This window comes from Thunnus thynnus, chromosome 4, assembly GCF_963924715.1.
Source record: "Thunnus thynnus chromosome 4, fThuThy2.1, whole genome shotgun sequence".
Taxonomy (NCBI): Eukaryota; Metazoa; Chordata; class Actinopteri; order Scombriformes; family Scombridae; genus Thunnus; species Thunnus thynnus.
This window is the reverse complement of record NC_089520.1, coordinates 26,393,693-26,410,325: the sequence shown is the minus strand read 5'-3', so window position 1 is coordinate 26,410,325 and position 16,633 is coordinate 26,393,693. Positions and strand designations below refer to the sequence as shown.

Sequence of the window (16,633 nt, the reverse complement as noted above, 5' to 3'; positions counted from 1 at the left end):
CCAATCGGCTCTTCAGTTGTAACAGAAAGGCGGGACTACTCGTCCTTAGCAACGCTTTGCTCCCAGCTGGGAGGGGTGGCGGTTGTTTCAACATGGCGGCAGCGGCAGCAAGAAGTGGAAATTCGGGGATATTTTGGATGAACGGCGGTATGCTTACTTTTATTAAACTACGTTGGCTTCATTGTTCAGTATCCATGTGTATATATGACATAGGGAGATGCAAAACATTTCGAAAGAGTATCATAGATGTTACTTCTGTGTCAGTGATGAAAAGTTTTTAGTTCTGGGGAAGTGAGACAGCTAATCAGTTAACGTTAGCTAAGTTAACTACGTGTAAGTTACATTAACGTCAATTTAACGTTAACGCTGCCTGTTTTAAATTACGTTAACGTTACCCATTTTTTATCGAAACTTAGTGCAACTATTAATGTTGGCTGTAATTATATATTTTGTTAGTCTGTTTATTCTTTTTTACTAATGTCAATGAGTTCATAACCAAAAGGTCATCTACAGTAATAGATAGCTAGCTTTTTGTTTTATGTGCTACATGATTGTAACTGTTTTCTCAGAAATGTCAAGCGGACGAATTATTTATTTGACAGTAAGCATTAGCATCACCAGCTTTCCATCCTTATGACTGAAAGTGCTTGTCTTCCTTTGTACTGTTCACACAGTGTCCGATGAGGAACAGCCCTTGGTGTTTGTTCCTGGTGAGTCTCAGTGACATTGTGTGAACTATTTTAGTCACAGTCTCAGATTATTTGAGGTAATTTATATCCTCACTGCATCCTCTTCTTCTCTCTGTTTCTCACAAACTGTCCCAGGAGTTGATGGAGTGATGAAATGTCAAACCCCTTTCACTTTGGGACCAGGCAGCGCCAGTACCACAAGTAAAAAAAGCACCAAGATGCGAGACAGGCACAGCTCTGACTGCAAGAATGAGGCCACACTAAAGAAAGTTGGCAAGAAACAGGGCCACTTACAAAACGATCGCTCAGGGGCTTATATTAAGGAAAAAGTGTCAGTCCATCCCAGTGCTGCTGTAGCCACAGAGCACACCCTTTCCCAGGCCTCTGGTACTTTTCTTCCCCTGTCACAGGTAAACCGGAAGATGTTATATTTGAAAGAAGGCATATGTATAACCTGAATACTAGTGGTGTATTGAGACTGTCAAGTTTTCAACATCAGTCCCTGTTTATAATTCGTAATACCTGCTAACCATTCTTTGCACAGGTTATTTCTGAAACCAGCAGAGCCCAGAGCCAGGTCTGTTTGAAAGACCTCTGTCCTGAAGATAAGCGCCGCATTGCAAACCTCATCGAGGAACTAGCCAGGTAACCACCTTTATATAACACTTTGAGAATGTTAATGTTAATATGCATTTACAGTATCACAATGGAATCATTTAAAGCAACACTGGATTGAACTGTGTAATTTTGTACTCCTGTATCTTGGAATACATAATGTGGACTAGCTACCCTTTAAGACTGTAATTTCCTTTTCTCTAGAGTGAGCGAGGAGAAAGAAGAGTCAGTGCAGCGCCTGAAAGATGAACAGGAACATTTTGAATGCAAGATTCAACAGCTGGAGCAACAGAACCTGCTTATAGCACAGGAAAGAGAAAGTATCCTTTAAAAATAACCAAACACAGTAGCGAGTGAGACTCTTTTTAGAGTAGTGGGTGAAATGATTTGTTGTATATTTCATATTGTTTTTTGACAAGATAATAGTGCATTAAATGGGGTATTGCAAATGATAATAAGGGTTAAAATAATGAATTGTCTGAGTGCTCCTCACTGAAGTTGGACATGTTTAATGGTGTAAAATGTGCTTCACTGTGTCATGATTGCTGTTTGGAGCACTGTAGTGTCTTTACACATTAAGGAGATTGCAAAATCACTATTATTATGAGGAACCCAGGGGTCAAGGTATGATGGTTCTATCAATTTGGAAAATCTATTGCTATGATGTTTCTATGTTGTATACTAAAGTTGCACGATATGATGCACTTAGCACCCTATTTTGAAATAGGAATGATGGTGCTACAGTACAGTAGTAGTATGGTGGTGCACTGCCATTATTCCATGCCTTAAAGGGGAACTCCATTGATTTTTACACATCAAAGTCTGTTTACAGGTCATGAGCAGTACTACTGCATATGTGAAAAAAGTTGCAGAAAGCCTTTTGTGGCTACAGAGGGATCTGCACAAAGTCTAATAAATTGCTTTAAGTGATGTCACTTGAGGAAGTGTCAGTTGGAGGTGAAGACTAGAAGTTTGAAAGTGAAAAGATTTAGGGGTGTGGAGTTCGAAAGAAGTGAGGCTACCAGAGCTCTGTAGCCTGTTCTGTGTTGCTAGTGGCTCGAGGCTATATTAGCCCATACTGGCATGGTACTAACACACCGAAATCTCTGACTGAACTGTCTGTGGTCAAGTTTGGTAATGTAGGCGCCAGGTTTTGACAAAGAAGAAGAATACTTGGAATAAAAAAATAAGATATCTCTCTCTGGTTCTGCTGCAGCAATTTGGATCGAAAACTGCCCATCGTGAGTCCCACAATGTTATAGGACGGAAATGCTAAATAGTTGAAGTACTTAAAAAAAGTACTCAAAATAAATCCCTAGAGGAAACATATTGTCCAATCAGACAAAATTTCACAATGTGGTACAAAAAGATATAATACTGAACATAGCCCAAGTGATTTCACTGCTTAGCACAATGTCAGCCTAAAAGGAGGGGCTTATTACTAAAACTATCCACTATAATAATTGGTTGGAATAGAAACCTGTTCCCGGCACTCTGTGGCACATGGTTGCCTGTCCCTGTAAGATGCTCCTGAAGTGCTATTTAAATGATATATTGCAGACAGCGTTGTATGTGGTATTCTATAGGAAAGTCTGCAGGGGGCAGTGTTGCCTTAGGTAAGGTCAGGTAGTCAGTCTATGTGTAAGACTCTTCAATTTGATACAAAAAGCAGAGAAATGGAGCAGATTCATTTATATTTTTTGATGCCTGCTGCAGTTGTCTTTTGCAAGTGCTTGTAGCTTATCCACTGTTGTGTACAGAATCAATTTCATGGTTGGAGCCATGGCCAGAACCATCTAAATCATTTTATCATACAAAGATGAATTTTGATATTTACAGAGAAGACTACATTGTTTTCTTTCACCATATTTTTGTAGCCCTCCCTAAATGACTAACTGTAGACTACTGTATAACATTAGACTCTCTTTCATTTCCTCCTCTCAAAACGAGATGAGGTGGGCAACCAGCTCATTCATGATTGTCTAGTATGAGGTTAGTGCCAGAGTTGTAACGATAGTATGGTTTTTTTCTCCACCCTACAACGCACCTACTGTCTTAATCTATCTACTGTTCTTAACAATTCCACTCAGGTCAAACCAGAGCATAGCCAGCAGTCAATTTAGGTTAAAAACACTGCGAAATATGAAGAGTAATTGACCCGGCTGGTAAATTGCGCGATTGGCAACGGCGGCGGGGAAAATTAGGAAAGCACAACTCAATTAAAGGCACTTTGGCTTGGAGACTTGGCATTTACACCAAACTTCTAAACTCCATTAAAAAGGTATTTGAGAGGAAAAAGTGTTCGGATCCAAGCACCTCAGGGGGGGATAACGTAGTCTTTTAAAGTGCGTGCAAGAGTCATGAAGGCTCTTCTCAGGCATAAGGTTCCAGCACTTCTCTGAAAGGTTAAGGAGACACCAAAGGCAAACACACTGAATGAGAGTCTTGTCAAGTCTAATTCCATTAGGCCTCAGCTTATCTTATCTAACCAAGATTCAGGGTTGTCAGTGGTATAAAGAATGTAGGGCTATACCTTAGCCCCAAGCCACCTAGGATGAGAGGGGAAAAGTATCCTTGATATTTTGGGTGTTCAGCTGACATTTGGAACTGACTGGCACGCAGGATCGAATTTGTGTTTCAGAAAGGAAGGATGCCTTTTGTACTTCAAGGCATGTTGGCATGGGCAGAAGTCAAGGTGGCGTTACTAACAGGGTGCACCGTTCTACTCACTGTATCCAGAATAAGGCACAGCAGGTGTTGCAGCTAATGCCATTTATTGAGTTGAAACAATTGGAGGGAATCCTGAGGCCATGGAGAGAGGGGAATAACAGCCCTGTTAGGATATGTCATTGAAAAAATGCTTCATGTTGTGCTAGAAGATTGCCAGAGCTAAATCCATTTTTATCCTCCCACGTTTGGATGGATGACATTTACAATGTGGAAATCTGGTTGTATCAAGTGTGCTTTTTGTGATAAGCATACATCAGAAGCTGGCTTTTGGAGAATCCTAAAATCATTGTTTTTATGGTGGATTAAGCCCCTAATATTCCTTGATGTCAACTTTGTGGTGATTGTCATGTTCTGGTCCAGGTGTTACCTGGGTTGAAGCCGGGTGCTGTTTATTAAGAGTGTAAAAGCAAATGAAAATCTAAAATCTAGTATCTACTACTACTACTACTACTACTACCTACTGACTATCATCTACACAGATAAGAAATAAAGTAAATGCTGTGGTTTTGACTGGCTCGATTTTTGTAGAGCCCTCTATTCTGTAGAGCTAAATTGGAGGAGAGTGTGTATTTATGAAGAAGTTGTTGAAAATATATAAACACTGAACTGCTGGAGGCTAATGTTTGGCCATGAAAATAAATGTCATTCATTGAACTGGTGCGTTGGTCTAAGGTTTATATTATTATCGACTGACTCAGTTTTGCTGCTTAATTGAATGTAATAAAATTGAACCAATTGTGGGCTTAATGTGGAATAATAATGCACTGAATCTTTGTTAAAATGATCAAAACTGAATCGAGTTGTTGTTGGATTACATTGGTACACCTTTACCATGTATGGTATAGAGTGTTTTTGGCTTGTGCATTGACATATTCCATAGACAGATATACAGATGTGAAGTCTAATCGTTCAGCAAGTAGAAACTTGGTTTGTGCCTAATGGAACTGAAGTTTAATTTAATTGTGATAATAAAAATGAAAATGGTTGTGGTAAGAATGGTATTTTGTTTGTTAGCAGACGTGTGGAGTTATTTATTGATTTATTGTATGACTTGCACACGTCTTCTCTTCAGACTCAGTAGTATTGAAGCAGTTATGTAAACTGTCTTCTTCTATTAATTCCCCGTCATTGCTTCCTTACACACACATTCATACACATCAGTCTCCGCCCACGTCTCTCTCTCACATTCCTGCTCAGGCTCAATCTGTTTGGCACAGTGTGCTAAAGCAGGCTTTAAAATATTCCCCCCTCCTGTGCAAATTTGTTCCACCTTGAAGTGGATTTCATTATTTCATTTGAGCCTCAGCCTGACAGGGAAGTGAATCATTTTGACAGACCCTGTCTGAAGCCTCTTCAACCCAAGCCCTTGATTCTGAGTATTTTTGGAGCAGGGGGGAGGAGTAAGTCATTGTTGGCACTTTGCAGGTCTGATGTAAACTAGGGGCTTGCTGAGTACTTGGCCCCTATTGGCTGTTGTCCAAGGCTGTGGAGGAAGCATGTTTAGTGTAGCATCAGGCAGAGAGGTGGAATCTTATCAGTGTTGCTCCACTCGGTTCAGATTACCTTGCACTTGCCGTCCAGGGACTGCATCAGCCTGTCAACACATTAACACACGTTACCTTCATTTTCGGCACTGGGGCACTATGGTGCTGCTTGCCTGTTGGTACTACAGCACAGCTAGACTCCATGATGTGTGTATTTTTGTTTGTGTCTCACCCCCCACCATACCCGATTTGTATTGGCTCTTTGTATCCAGTGTACTGCACTGTATATTTGTGTCTATCGGGAAACATTTGTTTTAGGCATGAGAAATCATGTGGAAATGGTGTTTTATGCGAATGTGGTGAAATATGCGCAGCATGCATTTTTCAACTCAACACACAACTCTCTATCTTGAACTGAGGTAAGGTGTAGCTGTATAAGCATATTCAGTATCTCCCCTTCAAGACCCTTATTCATGCTGCATAAATAGACCTCCCAGCACAGGTTTACATGATGTGATGTCCTTGTGATGTCCTTAAGCTTTCCATATAGAGCTACTCCCATGGACATTATCAGTGCAGCGGTAGAGGAGCCTTAGTTAGATGGAGGGTTCAATCAAAGTGTTTCCTCACATTTTCCCAATGTTTATGGAAGCTGCTGCATTGCATTTGTCTGGTGTCTGGTCCTCAATTCAAAGTCATCCCCGCTCTCTTCTCTTTCCCTCTGTTTCATTTCCACAGCCTGATTGAAGTCTTCTAACAGCCAAAGTGTTTTCTTATGGAGTGTTCCGCCAACTATCCCTTCAATAAGACTCTACTTTGAACTTTGATTTTCTCTTAAAATGGGGGCCTTTTTTTTTTTTCAAACTGATGCTGAGAAACTCATCAGCTGTGGTAGCAGGGCCACCATCATAAAAAGATATGGCCTGGAGGAACACACTTTATGGTCAGCCTGGGTGGGAGTGTGTGTACTACTTGCTTTATTTGTAGTGTTTGTGTGTGTGGGCTGTTTACAGTGCAGGTGGGGAATTTGTGCTCTCATGTCTCACTGTGTTTGTGTGTGTGTGTGTGTGTACTAGAAAGCCAGAGTCAGACTGAGGTTGATTATTGAATGTGTGCAAGTGTGTCTGTGTGTGTAGTCTCTCCACTCTCATGCTCATTATCTTTGTATGTGCTGGTGTGGTGTGGTGCTGCCACTGTCATTAGTGGGCTCCTGAGGCGCAGCAGTAGTTCCGCTCCAGATTAGTTTTCTTGTGTCTGCCAGCTCTCTGTCTGGCAGATAGCCTGGCACGGCACTGCCCAGCTCAGCTCAACACAGCTTGGCCCGACCCAGATGATGAAAACTCAGTGCCGCAACAACTTTGATTTTGCTGGCCTCTTTTTCCTTCTTTTTTTAAACTTTCCAGCCCTCTCTACTTCCCCGGCCCAATGTCTAATTGATTGAAGAAACAAGGGTTTAATTCAGATTGTCAGTCTAAATCTAGCATCTATCTTTTTTTTCATTGAAGTTACATAAGAAAACCTTTTTCCTTACCAAAATGGCTGATCTGAGCAATAGAGCCTCTCTTTCAATTTTAATGAGTTCTGACTTTCTGTAAGAATTTCTTTAACATTTTATTAAGAATGTTTAAGTGTGCATCTGTTTGAGCCACACACTGTCATGTGACCCTAAGTCTACCTTTTCTCAGCTGAATCCAGGTGTGGATTTAAATGTTCCCGACTAGAGGTTGTATTTAGTTTTGTTGTTGTATAACTTTGTTAATTACTTAACCTTTGGTACTCCAGGCCTGCAGCAGCAGTACAGAGAATGCCAGGAGCTGCTTGGGCTTTACCAACAATACCTTTCTCAGCAACAGGCCAAGCTCAACCAGTCCATTTCTCAGCTAAGCCAGGCATCAGCCCACAGCAAGGTAAGGAATGGGATAGATTTGTACATTTATGTGTTCTTTGCAAGTACATCATGCTGTATAACATGATGTCCGTGCTCCCATGTGAGCCATATTCAGAGAATAATTCACCAGGCACTCAGGCACAAAAACATCCAGTGAAACCACATGCAACAGCACATTGTCCCATGGCCAAGCGCCATCATAATACATAACAAATCATTATAGAAGTCCACTTCTGTCACTGGTTCGATACGAGTACAACAAAGTGAAAACTCTCTCAAGGTGACACTTCAGAAGCGGAGACGCCTCTCTGGCTTCAGCCTCTATAGATAGAATAGATGACTTGGCCAACCTCATTGTCCCGCGCTGGCTCTGAATAATGTGTGTTTGCCTGCTCTCTGACCCTCAGCAAATTAGTCACAGTCTCTTCCCCAGTCAACTATAAGATGGGCTTTCCTCCTTATGTTTATCTCATAATGTTCTTGACCTTGGCTTACCTGCCATTTATGCTCAGTTGAAAATTGTCCTCTTAATCTTGCGGCCACTGTCCAGTTTACAGTTTAGAAGGATGATTTACATTTGTGCTGCTATTAAGCTCTGCCCCATCCCAACACCATGTCTATACAAGGGCGCGTAGTGAAAACAGCAACTCAGCAGACTAGCAGCTTCAGTCTTCCATGAGTGTCTAAACAGGATACGTTTAGGTACAGTACCACTGTGTACATCACTGAAGTTAGGTGCGTAAAATGGAAGAAGCCTAAAAAGACGTTTCAGATCATGGTAACCCACATAAAGCGTAAGTGAAATGTGAGCTTTTATGGAAAAGCTCTTGCAAGCACCTGGGGAAAGCTTTTATTATACGTAGCGACATGAGGAAATGAAGTTGGTGAGTGGCAACTAATTCTGTATTGGCACATTTCAGTTAGTTGTCCAGCTCTACATTAGGCTTTTAAGGAGCAGCCTAATGTTTTTGGCAGAAATACTCCATCAATTTTTCAGAGGCTTCCTAAAGTGGCCAAAATGCATTCATTGTCCTTTTTGTTCTCTGTCCAGGTGCTCGGTAGTGAGGAAGCCCCCAGCAGAACTACTAGCGGAGCTAATGGTCCACTCTTTGATGGCTCATACCTCAGCCTTGGTACTACTCGGGCACGACAGCCTCAAGTGCACAGGAGTGGTGGTGGAAGAAGAGAGGCTGTACAAACTGTTTCCTCTCTTTCCTGTGATAGTGAGTTCAGTCCAGCTGACAGGCCAATCAATCAGCATAGGATTCAGAAAAGGGAGTGCAGGGAGTCACACTCAGAGTCCCGCCACAGATGTGAGCACTATCAAAGCAGTTGCCAAGACAGCGGCTACGGAATACAGAAACGGAGAAGTGATAATGAACATACTCTAGAGAATGGCCACCAGGACAACTTTAACCAACATGAGTGTGAAAGGTACTGTAGTGCTCTAAGCAGTATACACTTATCGCTTTCCTTCAATCAAATTTAGCGCTTTTTTTCAACACACAAACAGGGTGACAGGATATTAAGCAAATTAAAGGTGTGTTTACACGCAGGCTCCAGAATGGGAATGCCATGGACTCAAAGACTAAGGAAGCCCTGACCAGCCCTCTGCTGGGTCAAGAGGACTGGGAGGAGAAGAGGCACCAGCTGCTGCTGCAGAAGATGCAGTTGGAGATGGAGAGAGAGAGGCTGCAGGCACGGCTGGCTGAGCAAGAGGAGAGGCTCAACAGACAGAATCAGCAGCTACACCAGTCGCTTCTCGACTACAAAAGGTTGAATACAGAAGCCAGAAAAAAAAAGGCCCGTATCTGGTGACATTTGCTTAATGTCGAGGCGGTATAATTTAATAGTTACGTCTTGTTAGTTAATAGATAGGTAGTCTTTTCATCTTTTTCTTTGTCTCTTTTGTTCTTGTTAGATTTCAAGAAGCCACTCAATCTGAGCTCAGCAGCTCAAACACTAAGAATGGAGATCCAGAGGGTCTCGCCCAACAAGATTTATCCTCCAGGTAAACCTAATTGTCCGATTGACAGGAAGACAGACACTCTGACAAACTTCAACTGCTTTAGTCACCTACACACAAACGCTTCCTCACATACACACACACACACACACACTTCAAAGTCAAATACACATACACAGCTGTATACACGTAGGTACGTACTCAAGTTACACACACAAAAGCCAACTTGGTGTATTATGTCTGTTGTTTGCAGTGTGCGTGAAGATGCAGAGGTACCTCCTGCACAACAGAGCTTGCATGAAAAATGTTCGCAAACTGTGCCTGCTCCTCGGGACGATATCATTCACACTTGTGGTGAGTTGTAAGCTTGTATTTTCTGGTAGTCGGATATCTGTCTGTGCTTACTTGTCTCCACGAAGAGGAACATCTCCGCTCAAAACAAATCTCCTTCTTAAGACTCGAGCCTGTCAAGAGTTTGCTTTTCCTCAAACAGTATTTATTTCAGTACCTTCATATGCATGTAAAACTTTGAAATATATCATGAAGGGGATTTTTAAAACTGTCTTGCGTGCATTGTTGCTCTTGCTTCTAATGTAACACTCATCTCTTGCATTTCTCAACAGAGGCCTTAGAGCGGTCCAGACGGGACAAGGCCACATCTCCTGCAAGATCCTCTGCAAGTGTGAGGAAGCCCACCTCGGTGTCTGTGACTCATAAGAATCCCGAGGCCAGGTAACACTTTTACTGGACATCAAAGAAGTATTTAAAGGGCGGGTCCATTGTTTTTTGTTTTCTTTTTAGCTTTTTATATCATTCTGTAGCTTCCCTATAGTGTTTCATATGTATTCAAATATGAAAATTCAAATTTTGGTCGAAGTTTGTATGTTTTAGTGTCAAAAGGCCATTTTCTCAATCCCTTTTAAAAACTTTCCCCCCGTGACCTGACGTAAGTTTCTGCATGATGACGTTGCTACATGTAAACCGATATAAACCCCCCAGCCCACCTAGCCAGTAGCCATAGAGACAGACTGAGCACTCGCTGTTGCTGCTGTCTCAGCACTCTAACCCACGTCACTGTTTTTTGCTAACGGCTGAGTTTCCATTTTTTTCTGTTACCCGGAAAAAAACCCAGATGGAGTCGTCCTTTAATAAACATTTAGCATTTACTCTACTAGTTTTTTAGCATAGTGAAGAATTACAAGACTATTTATTATAACCTTTATGTTAATAGCTTTCTAGAAATTCTGGTGAACATGACCCTGGATAAGCAGTAAATTATAGCAAGCATTGAAACTAGCTGACCTAAGAACATCCTGTGGGCTTAAATTCAACAGAACAAAAGTTCCAGTCAAAAAAAAAAAGATTATTCTTAGAACCACGATGAAAAGCAGCACAGGTAACTCCTGCCTTACGAGGGACATTGGGAAGATTATTTCCAGGCTGTTTGGCCGCAGTGTTTTATTTGTTCTCTTTGACCTTTTATAATTAAGATAATTTATGTTTTTCCCTAAGTTATGAAAAAACATAAACAATATTGCAACACATAAATATTAGTGCATGTGAAGCTTTTATCTGTGTTTGCAGATACTGCAGTTTTGGAGGCTAAATGATGACTTTTCTTAGTCTAGCTAACTTTTCGAGCTGTGAGAAGCTAAATGAAGCTTTTTACTGGGCTAGCTAGCTCTGTGGCCAGCCTGTCAGGAGACATGCTGCGTTCCATTAGTCGGCCTAGCAGGGACCCTGCAGCAGGTGTAATTGAACAGACTTCTGGATGCACACACTGCCCTCCCTCCTCTCACCGCCACAGTAATGAGACAGAGAAAGCAAGAGTGAGGGAGAGATGTTAAAAGTGTGTTTGAGGGTGAGTGAGGAGTGAGAGCATTGGATAAAGTGAGAAATGGGAAGTGAGGAAAGTTAGAGCAGGTTGAGATGGATAGAAATGGAAATGACGAGAAAGGTGTAAGAAGGGAGAGAGATTTTCAAAACGGGAATGAATCACTGATTGGAAGCATCAGACTTTCCAAAAAAGAGAAAGAAATTCATTACCTTTTTTCTTACACCCTTCACACAGAATGGTAATTAACCTGACTGTGTGTGAGTGTATGTATGTATATGCATTTTCTTGCCGCTATGTGAGGACTTCTAAGTTGCTGCGGCATTGTAAATGCAAAATATATCAGATGTTAAGAATTAATTTGTAACACAGTTACTGAAAACATCTATTTGTTTTCTAAAGTAGATACTATTTTTTCTTCCATAATGTCTGAATTTCTCTACTGTTTTATGACAGCGGTGGCTGTTAAGAGTCAATAGCTGATAGGAGTTGGAAAGCTAATTGTTTAAAACAGGTGAAAGTTTACAACTTCCAATGAGTAACTTTTAAACAAAGCAGTGCATGGTCCAAGTTGATCTGTGAGCTCCAGCAGATGCCCATTAATTCCAGCAGGGGACCCAGGGTATCAGATCTTATTACCATCCATTTACACCTCCAAAGCCTATTAAAATTGTTGGACTCTTAGCTACTGACAGTGTTTTTTTACTACCAGTAATGAGGAGGTCTGCCTCTCGGATGTCTTTTGTGGTTTTCTTGCAACATGTTTTTTCATGTGCATCTCTTCAGATAGTTGTAATCCTTTGGTAATCCACTGATTTGGATTAGACATATGTGTTTTTCTTTGCTGGTCCAAAATGTAGAAATACTACATAAATTGCAGTAAGTGAGATGAAGGCAAAACAGTATGTTGTGGTTCCCAGCTCATGTTTTAGTCAGTTTAGCTGGATGGTTATATAGATACTTTTCTGATCCCAATGGAAATTCAAGTGTCAAAGAGTTTAATTTAGTGAAATTTAATTGAGAGAAAGAAAAGTGCCTTCAGTCTGTAACAACAATGCTAAAACAACACTGTGGTAGTGTGGTAAGCCAGATGAAATGAAGCAGCTTACTTTGGTCCATCCTACTGTAAGATTTAGTATGTTACCTGAACCCTTTCCTTTCACTTGGCAACAACATGCCCCTAGTGACTGTCTAATCTTAACCAGTTCAATCTTGATGTGCAAATTGCCAAACGAAGCCGGGGTTAACAATAAGTGACCTCCTTAATCCTTTCATGAATCCTGTGCTAGTTAGTAATGAGACAGTTCCAGCGCACCCCGCCCATCTCATCTCCATCCTTCCTGCCATTGCCCGCCTGCTATTGATTGGCTGGGAAATTGACATGCGGGATATACGCAGTGGCCATTATAGGTTTTTTATCTTACTGTTTGGACTGCAAATGAAAAGGAGCGCCGGGGCGAGACGGCTATCTTTAATGAAGGAGAGGAGCCAAATAAGCAGTGAAAAGTTACGAGTGGGAAGAAGGTGGCGGGGAGCGTATGCAGAGGAGTTTTGTGGAATTTTTTATCTGGCCTTACAGAGCTTGGAGAGAGCAACAAAGTATTGGTGTATTGGGAGAATGAAGCCTAACAATTTTTATTATACTCAAAGGATACAGTTCTGTGTGTGTTCGAAGATAAGAACGTATTTCAAAGCAGAAGAGTGCAGTTTGTTTCGACTGCTTATGATTGGACCTTATTTTATGTTTTTTTTTCTACTATGACAGAAACATATGTTCCTGCAACTGTTGTCTATGTCGGTTCTGTATGCATGTAGCAGTAAAATAGATTTGCCAGGAGTCCCTTGGGGGATATTAATATCGAGCAGCAATTCAGAACTTTACCTCACACAAACTGCAGCCAAGAAATGAAGTTCTTTGTTGTACTGTATAGCCCTCTGAAAATCTATTGGCATCCTCTCTAGCCTTTGTGCAATCTCTGTGCCACCCCCTCTGCTACCACCCCCCACCTCCCCCACCCCCCTCCACCCCCCTTCCTGCCCAAACTGTACCCCTACCCCCCACACTCCCCTTGTTATAGATTGTGACCGCCGGTAAGTGATGCATTATTCATTACCAACATGTCGTTTGTTGATGGATGGCTGTTTGAGAGCCCTGTCCGTTAAATAAATCAACAAATAAAAATGCAAATTCTCACATTTCGAGAGAAGGAACCCAGCCAAAGTCCCTCCCCCACATTCCCTCCCTGCCTTCCTCTCCATCCACAAAGCCGCACTCGCTTCCAGTCTCTCGCACAAGCAGACACACACACACACACACACACACTCACTCTCTCTCTTTTTTTTCCTCTCTCTTTCTCTTTCTCCTTTGCTGTTGACAGGCAGGAGACCAAATGAGGAAGACAGATTTACTTACTTGAGCTTCACTCTCTTCTTTTTTTTTTCATCAGTTATCATCCCTCAGCCGACTTAACCCTCATTCGCTTTCTCTCCCTCATGCTAAAACATACGCATACATTAGTTGCCAAAGGAAAATATAGCCTTTTAAAGCTTTCCAGCTACTGATATGTGCTGCCTCAAGCTAGTCAGAAAACATGACATATCAAGGTCTATAGTTACGTGTGAAGGAACACAAATGCGCCGTGATTGGATGTTCCACCAGTGTGTCTGTCTGCTGACCACCCACATGCATATCAACAAGTACACGCCAAAGATTGCCCATACCTGGGAGAGCTGCGCGCCGAGCTGCACGATGCAAATCGATGCAGCTTTAAACGAGCAGAGAATTATGTTAGCAACATCAGTGGAGCGTGCTTTAAAGAATTCATGTTTTGTATCTGGAATGGCCGTCGTTCGACTGTGTATACACTGAATAATTTATCAAGCCAGCCAGACTGAGGGATTGAATCTCTATTAGCTTAATCTCCCCCGTTTTGGTTTATTTATTTCACTGCACATTCCCTCATTTCTATTCCAGGGGAGAAAGCACGGGGTCCTCTCCCTCTTTTTTTCTCTTGCACCTGCAAGAAACTGTTTTTCTGCCGGGACGCCCCAGTGGTTTTGACTTGTTAAAGCTGCTTGTTAGGGTTCAGTAGGTACTTCAGCAAGAAAGATTTTGTTAACACTTCGAAGAGAGATTTGCTTTTATATTGTCGGTGTTAACAAGTGAAAGGTGAATGACAAATATTTTAGTAGAAGCGTTGAGCCCCAGGTATACTTTAGCCTTGTGCATGTCTGGTGTTGGTCCCCTTGCTTGCACCCTGTCTGCTTAACTTTGAGGGCACGTAGCTGACTGTCTTTGTGTGCATGTCTCTGTTACAATCAAACAGCGCATGGATGCTCATTTAAAACGCTGTCCATCCACAGGGCTCTGCTGGGTTCTGTATTATAAATGTAGCCTGTGCCCATTCAACCTTTGAAACTTTGAAACAAGCTGAGGTCACTTGAAAAAAAGAGACTGAATTGAATTAAACAACAAAAAAACTCCCAAAGTTTTACTTATTTATTTTTTTTCAGGTTGGACTTTTCTGTGGTGGAGTTATTGGATATCTTTAGTCCTGTCTCTGCATCTGAGCAATGCAAACCATCCACTCGAAGGCCCAAAACATCACAACATAGATTGGCCCTCACTACCCCCAAACCAGACTGCAGAACTCTGCTTACCCCTGCCGGGCCTTATCCTCAATGTACTCAGCAGGACCTGGAAGAAAGCCAAATACTGGAGGATATTTTCTTCATTTGCTGACAAAGAAGAAAATTAATAGCAAAGAAAAGAAAACAACAGTCATCCAGTCACTTGATATTCACCGTTTTGCTCTTAACTTTGTCACTGTCTTACATTTAATCTACTGTTGAGTTGCTAAATCAGAATGATCATGATGTTTTGTAATCTTGTTATAGTGTTTTTAATACAAATAAACGATTATTCAGAATTGGTTATGCTCCTAGTTTGTAATTTGTGTTGCCTCTGTAGGAAAACTGTTTGACACTGAGATACATTGATTATCTCTGAGGACTGTGGCAGTGCCCTTTTTTAAATGATGAAAAGTCTGGATTACCACTAGTATGTAGTCAGTGGTGAAAGAGAAGAGAGAGAGGGAACATTCAGAACATTTTTAGTGGTTGCGTCACAACAAGAGATGTGGGAATACTAGTATTGACAAGTTATCAGTAATTATGACACGACACAGGACACTTTATTCTAGACTGTGCTTTATTATTGGGCTAAGCTGAGACGCATCATTCATTTAAAATTACAAAAAAAAGAGTCCAGGGGACCAGAGAATGGTGCAGTCTGGAGAGTTGGGGGCGGGAGCCTAAAGCGCACTGCCCAATCAGAAGCTTAGCTCATCAGGAACCTGGCAAAGCTTAATAATGCAACATTCATTTCCCCACCCTCTGTATGTGCTGAAATTGGGAAATAGATTTCCAGAATACTTTTAAAACCACATGAAGTAAAATGTGATTCTAGCAACTCTACTGAGTTTTTAAAATAAAACCACTTATAACAGCACAGAAAAAAATGATAGTAACTCAATTCTTTTTGATGAGATAGTGCAGTTTTCATTGAATTTTGCTCTCGGTAGAACACATCAGTTGAACAAGATCAGAGCTCTGTCAAACGATGCAAAGCAGGATGGGAAAATGGGAGGAAGGGAGTAAAGATTTGAAAACCAAAACTGGTGTTTTATGCAAGCAGTTAACCGGTGATTAACAATTCATCAGACATTAGCTCTTTACATTGCAGCAACTTATAGTGACCTCAAGGCATATATTCAGTTGTGAATACATATCTGACTGAACAATTAATTTACGAGGGAGCGCTTAACTCATTTTCACTTTGCTTAAATGTTTTAAAATTGAGGCAAATGGTACTCAAAAGCAAGAGGAATCTTCCAATTGGCATTTTTTTTTAAACCACCTTTGAACAGAGCAATATGATTATGAACACAAATATACATAAGGCTTAGAAACACAGCAGCTGACTGCATTGCTTTCAGTAGTTTATCACAAACAGGAAAATGTAAAATCAGTCTTTGAAGTTTGCCAATACTTAAAAGTGGTCATATGTGATGTAGCGATACAAAGAAGCACTTATAAGCAATAATAGAGCTCAGATCTTGAGTCAAACAGCACAAATAAATAAATAAATACATAAAACACAAATAAATAAATAAATAAACATAAATAAATGATTCAGATCTGTCTTTGACATCACTTGGTCAATAGGAGCATTTTTCTCCATCATCTAAGAAGTGCTGAAGGCATGGTCCTGCAGACAGGAACAATGATCATCTGTGGACCACAACAGTGGCCCATTCATGTCATATAAAAACTATTTGGTCACGTACCAACTCATAGAAAAATAATGCCATGAAAGCATGCATATCATCTCAGACATAACTTATAAATAAATATCTAAACAAATAG

The 16,633-nt window shown here is 41.1% G+C and overlaps 1 protein-coding gene across 1 annotated transcript; it reads left to right on the top strand.

Annotated features, from left to right (window-relative positions):
* Positions 1-34: 34 nt before the first annotated feature.
* On the top strand, positions 35-15,135 carry kiaa1328 (KIAA1328 ortholog). Its single transcript, XM_067587943.1, has 12 exons — positions 35-147; positions 675-710; positions 825-1,099; positions 1,234-1,334; positions 1,509-1,624; positions 7,301-7,425; positions 8,458-8,840; positions 8,963-9,181; positions 9,328-9,417; positions 9,626-9,726; positions 9,996-10,104; positions 14,720-15,135. The coding sequence occupies exons 1-12, from the start codon at positions 93-95 to the stop codon at positions 14,946-14,948; spliced, it is 1,839 nt and encodes a 612-aa protein (XP_067444044.1). The 5' UTR covers positions 35-92; the 3' UTR covers positions 14,949-15,135.
* The last annotated feature ends 1,498 nt before the right edge of the window (positions 15,136-16,633 follow it).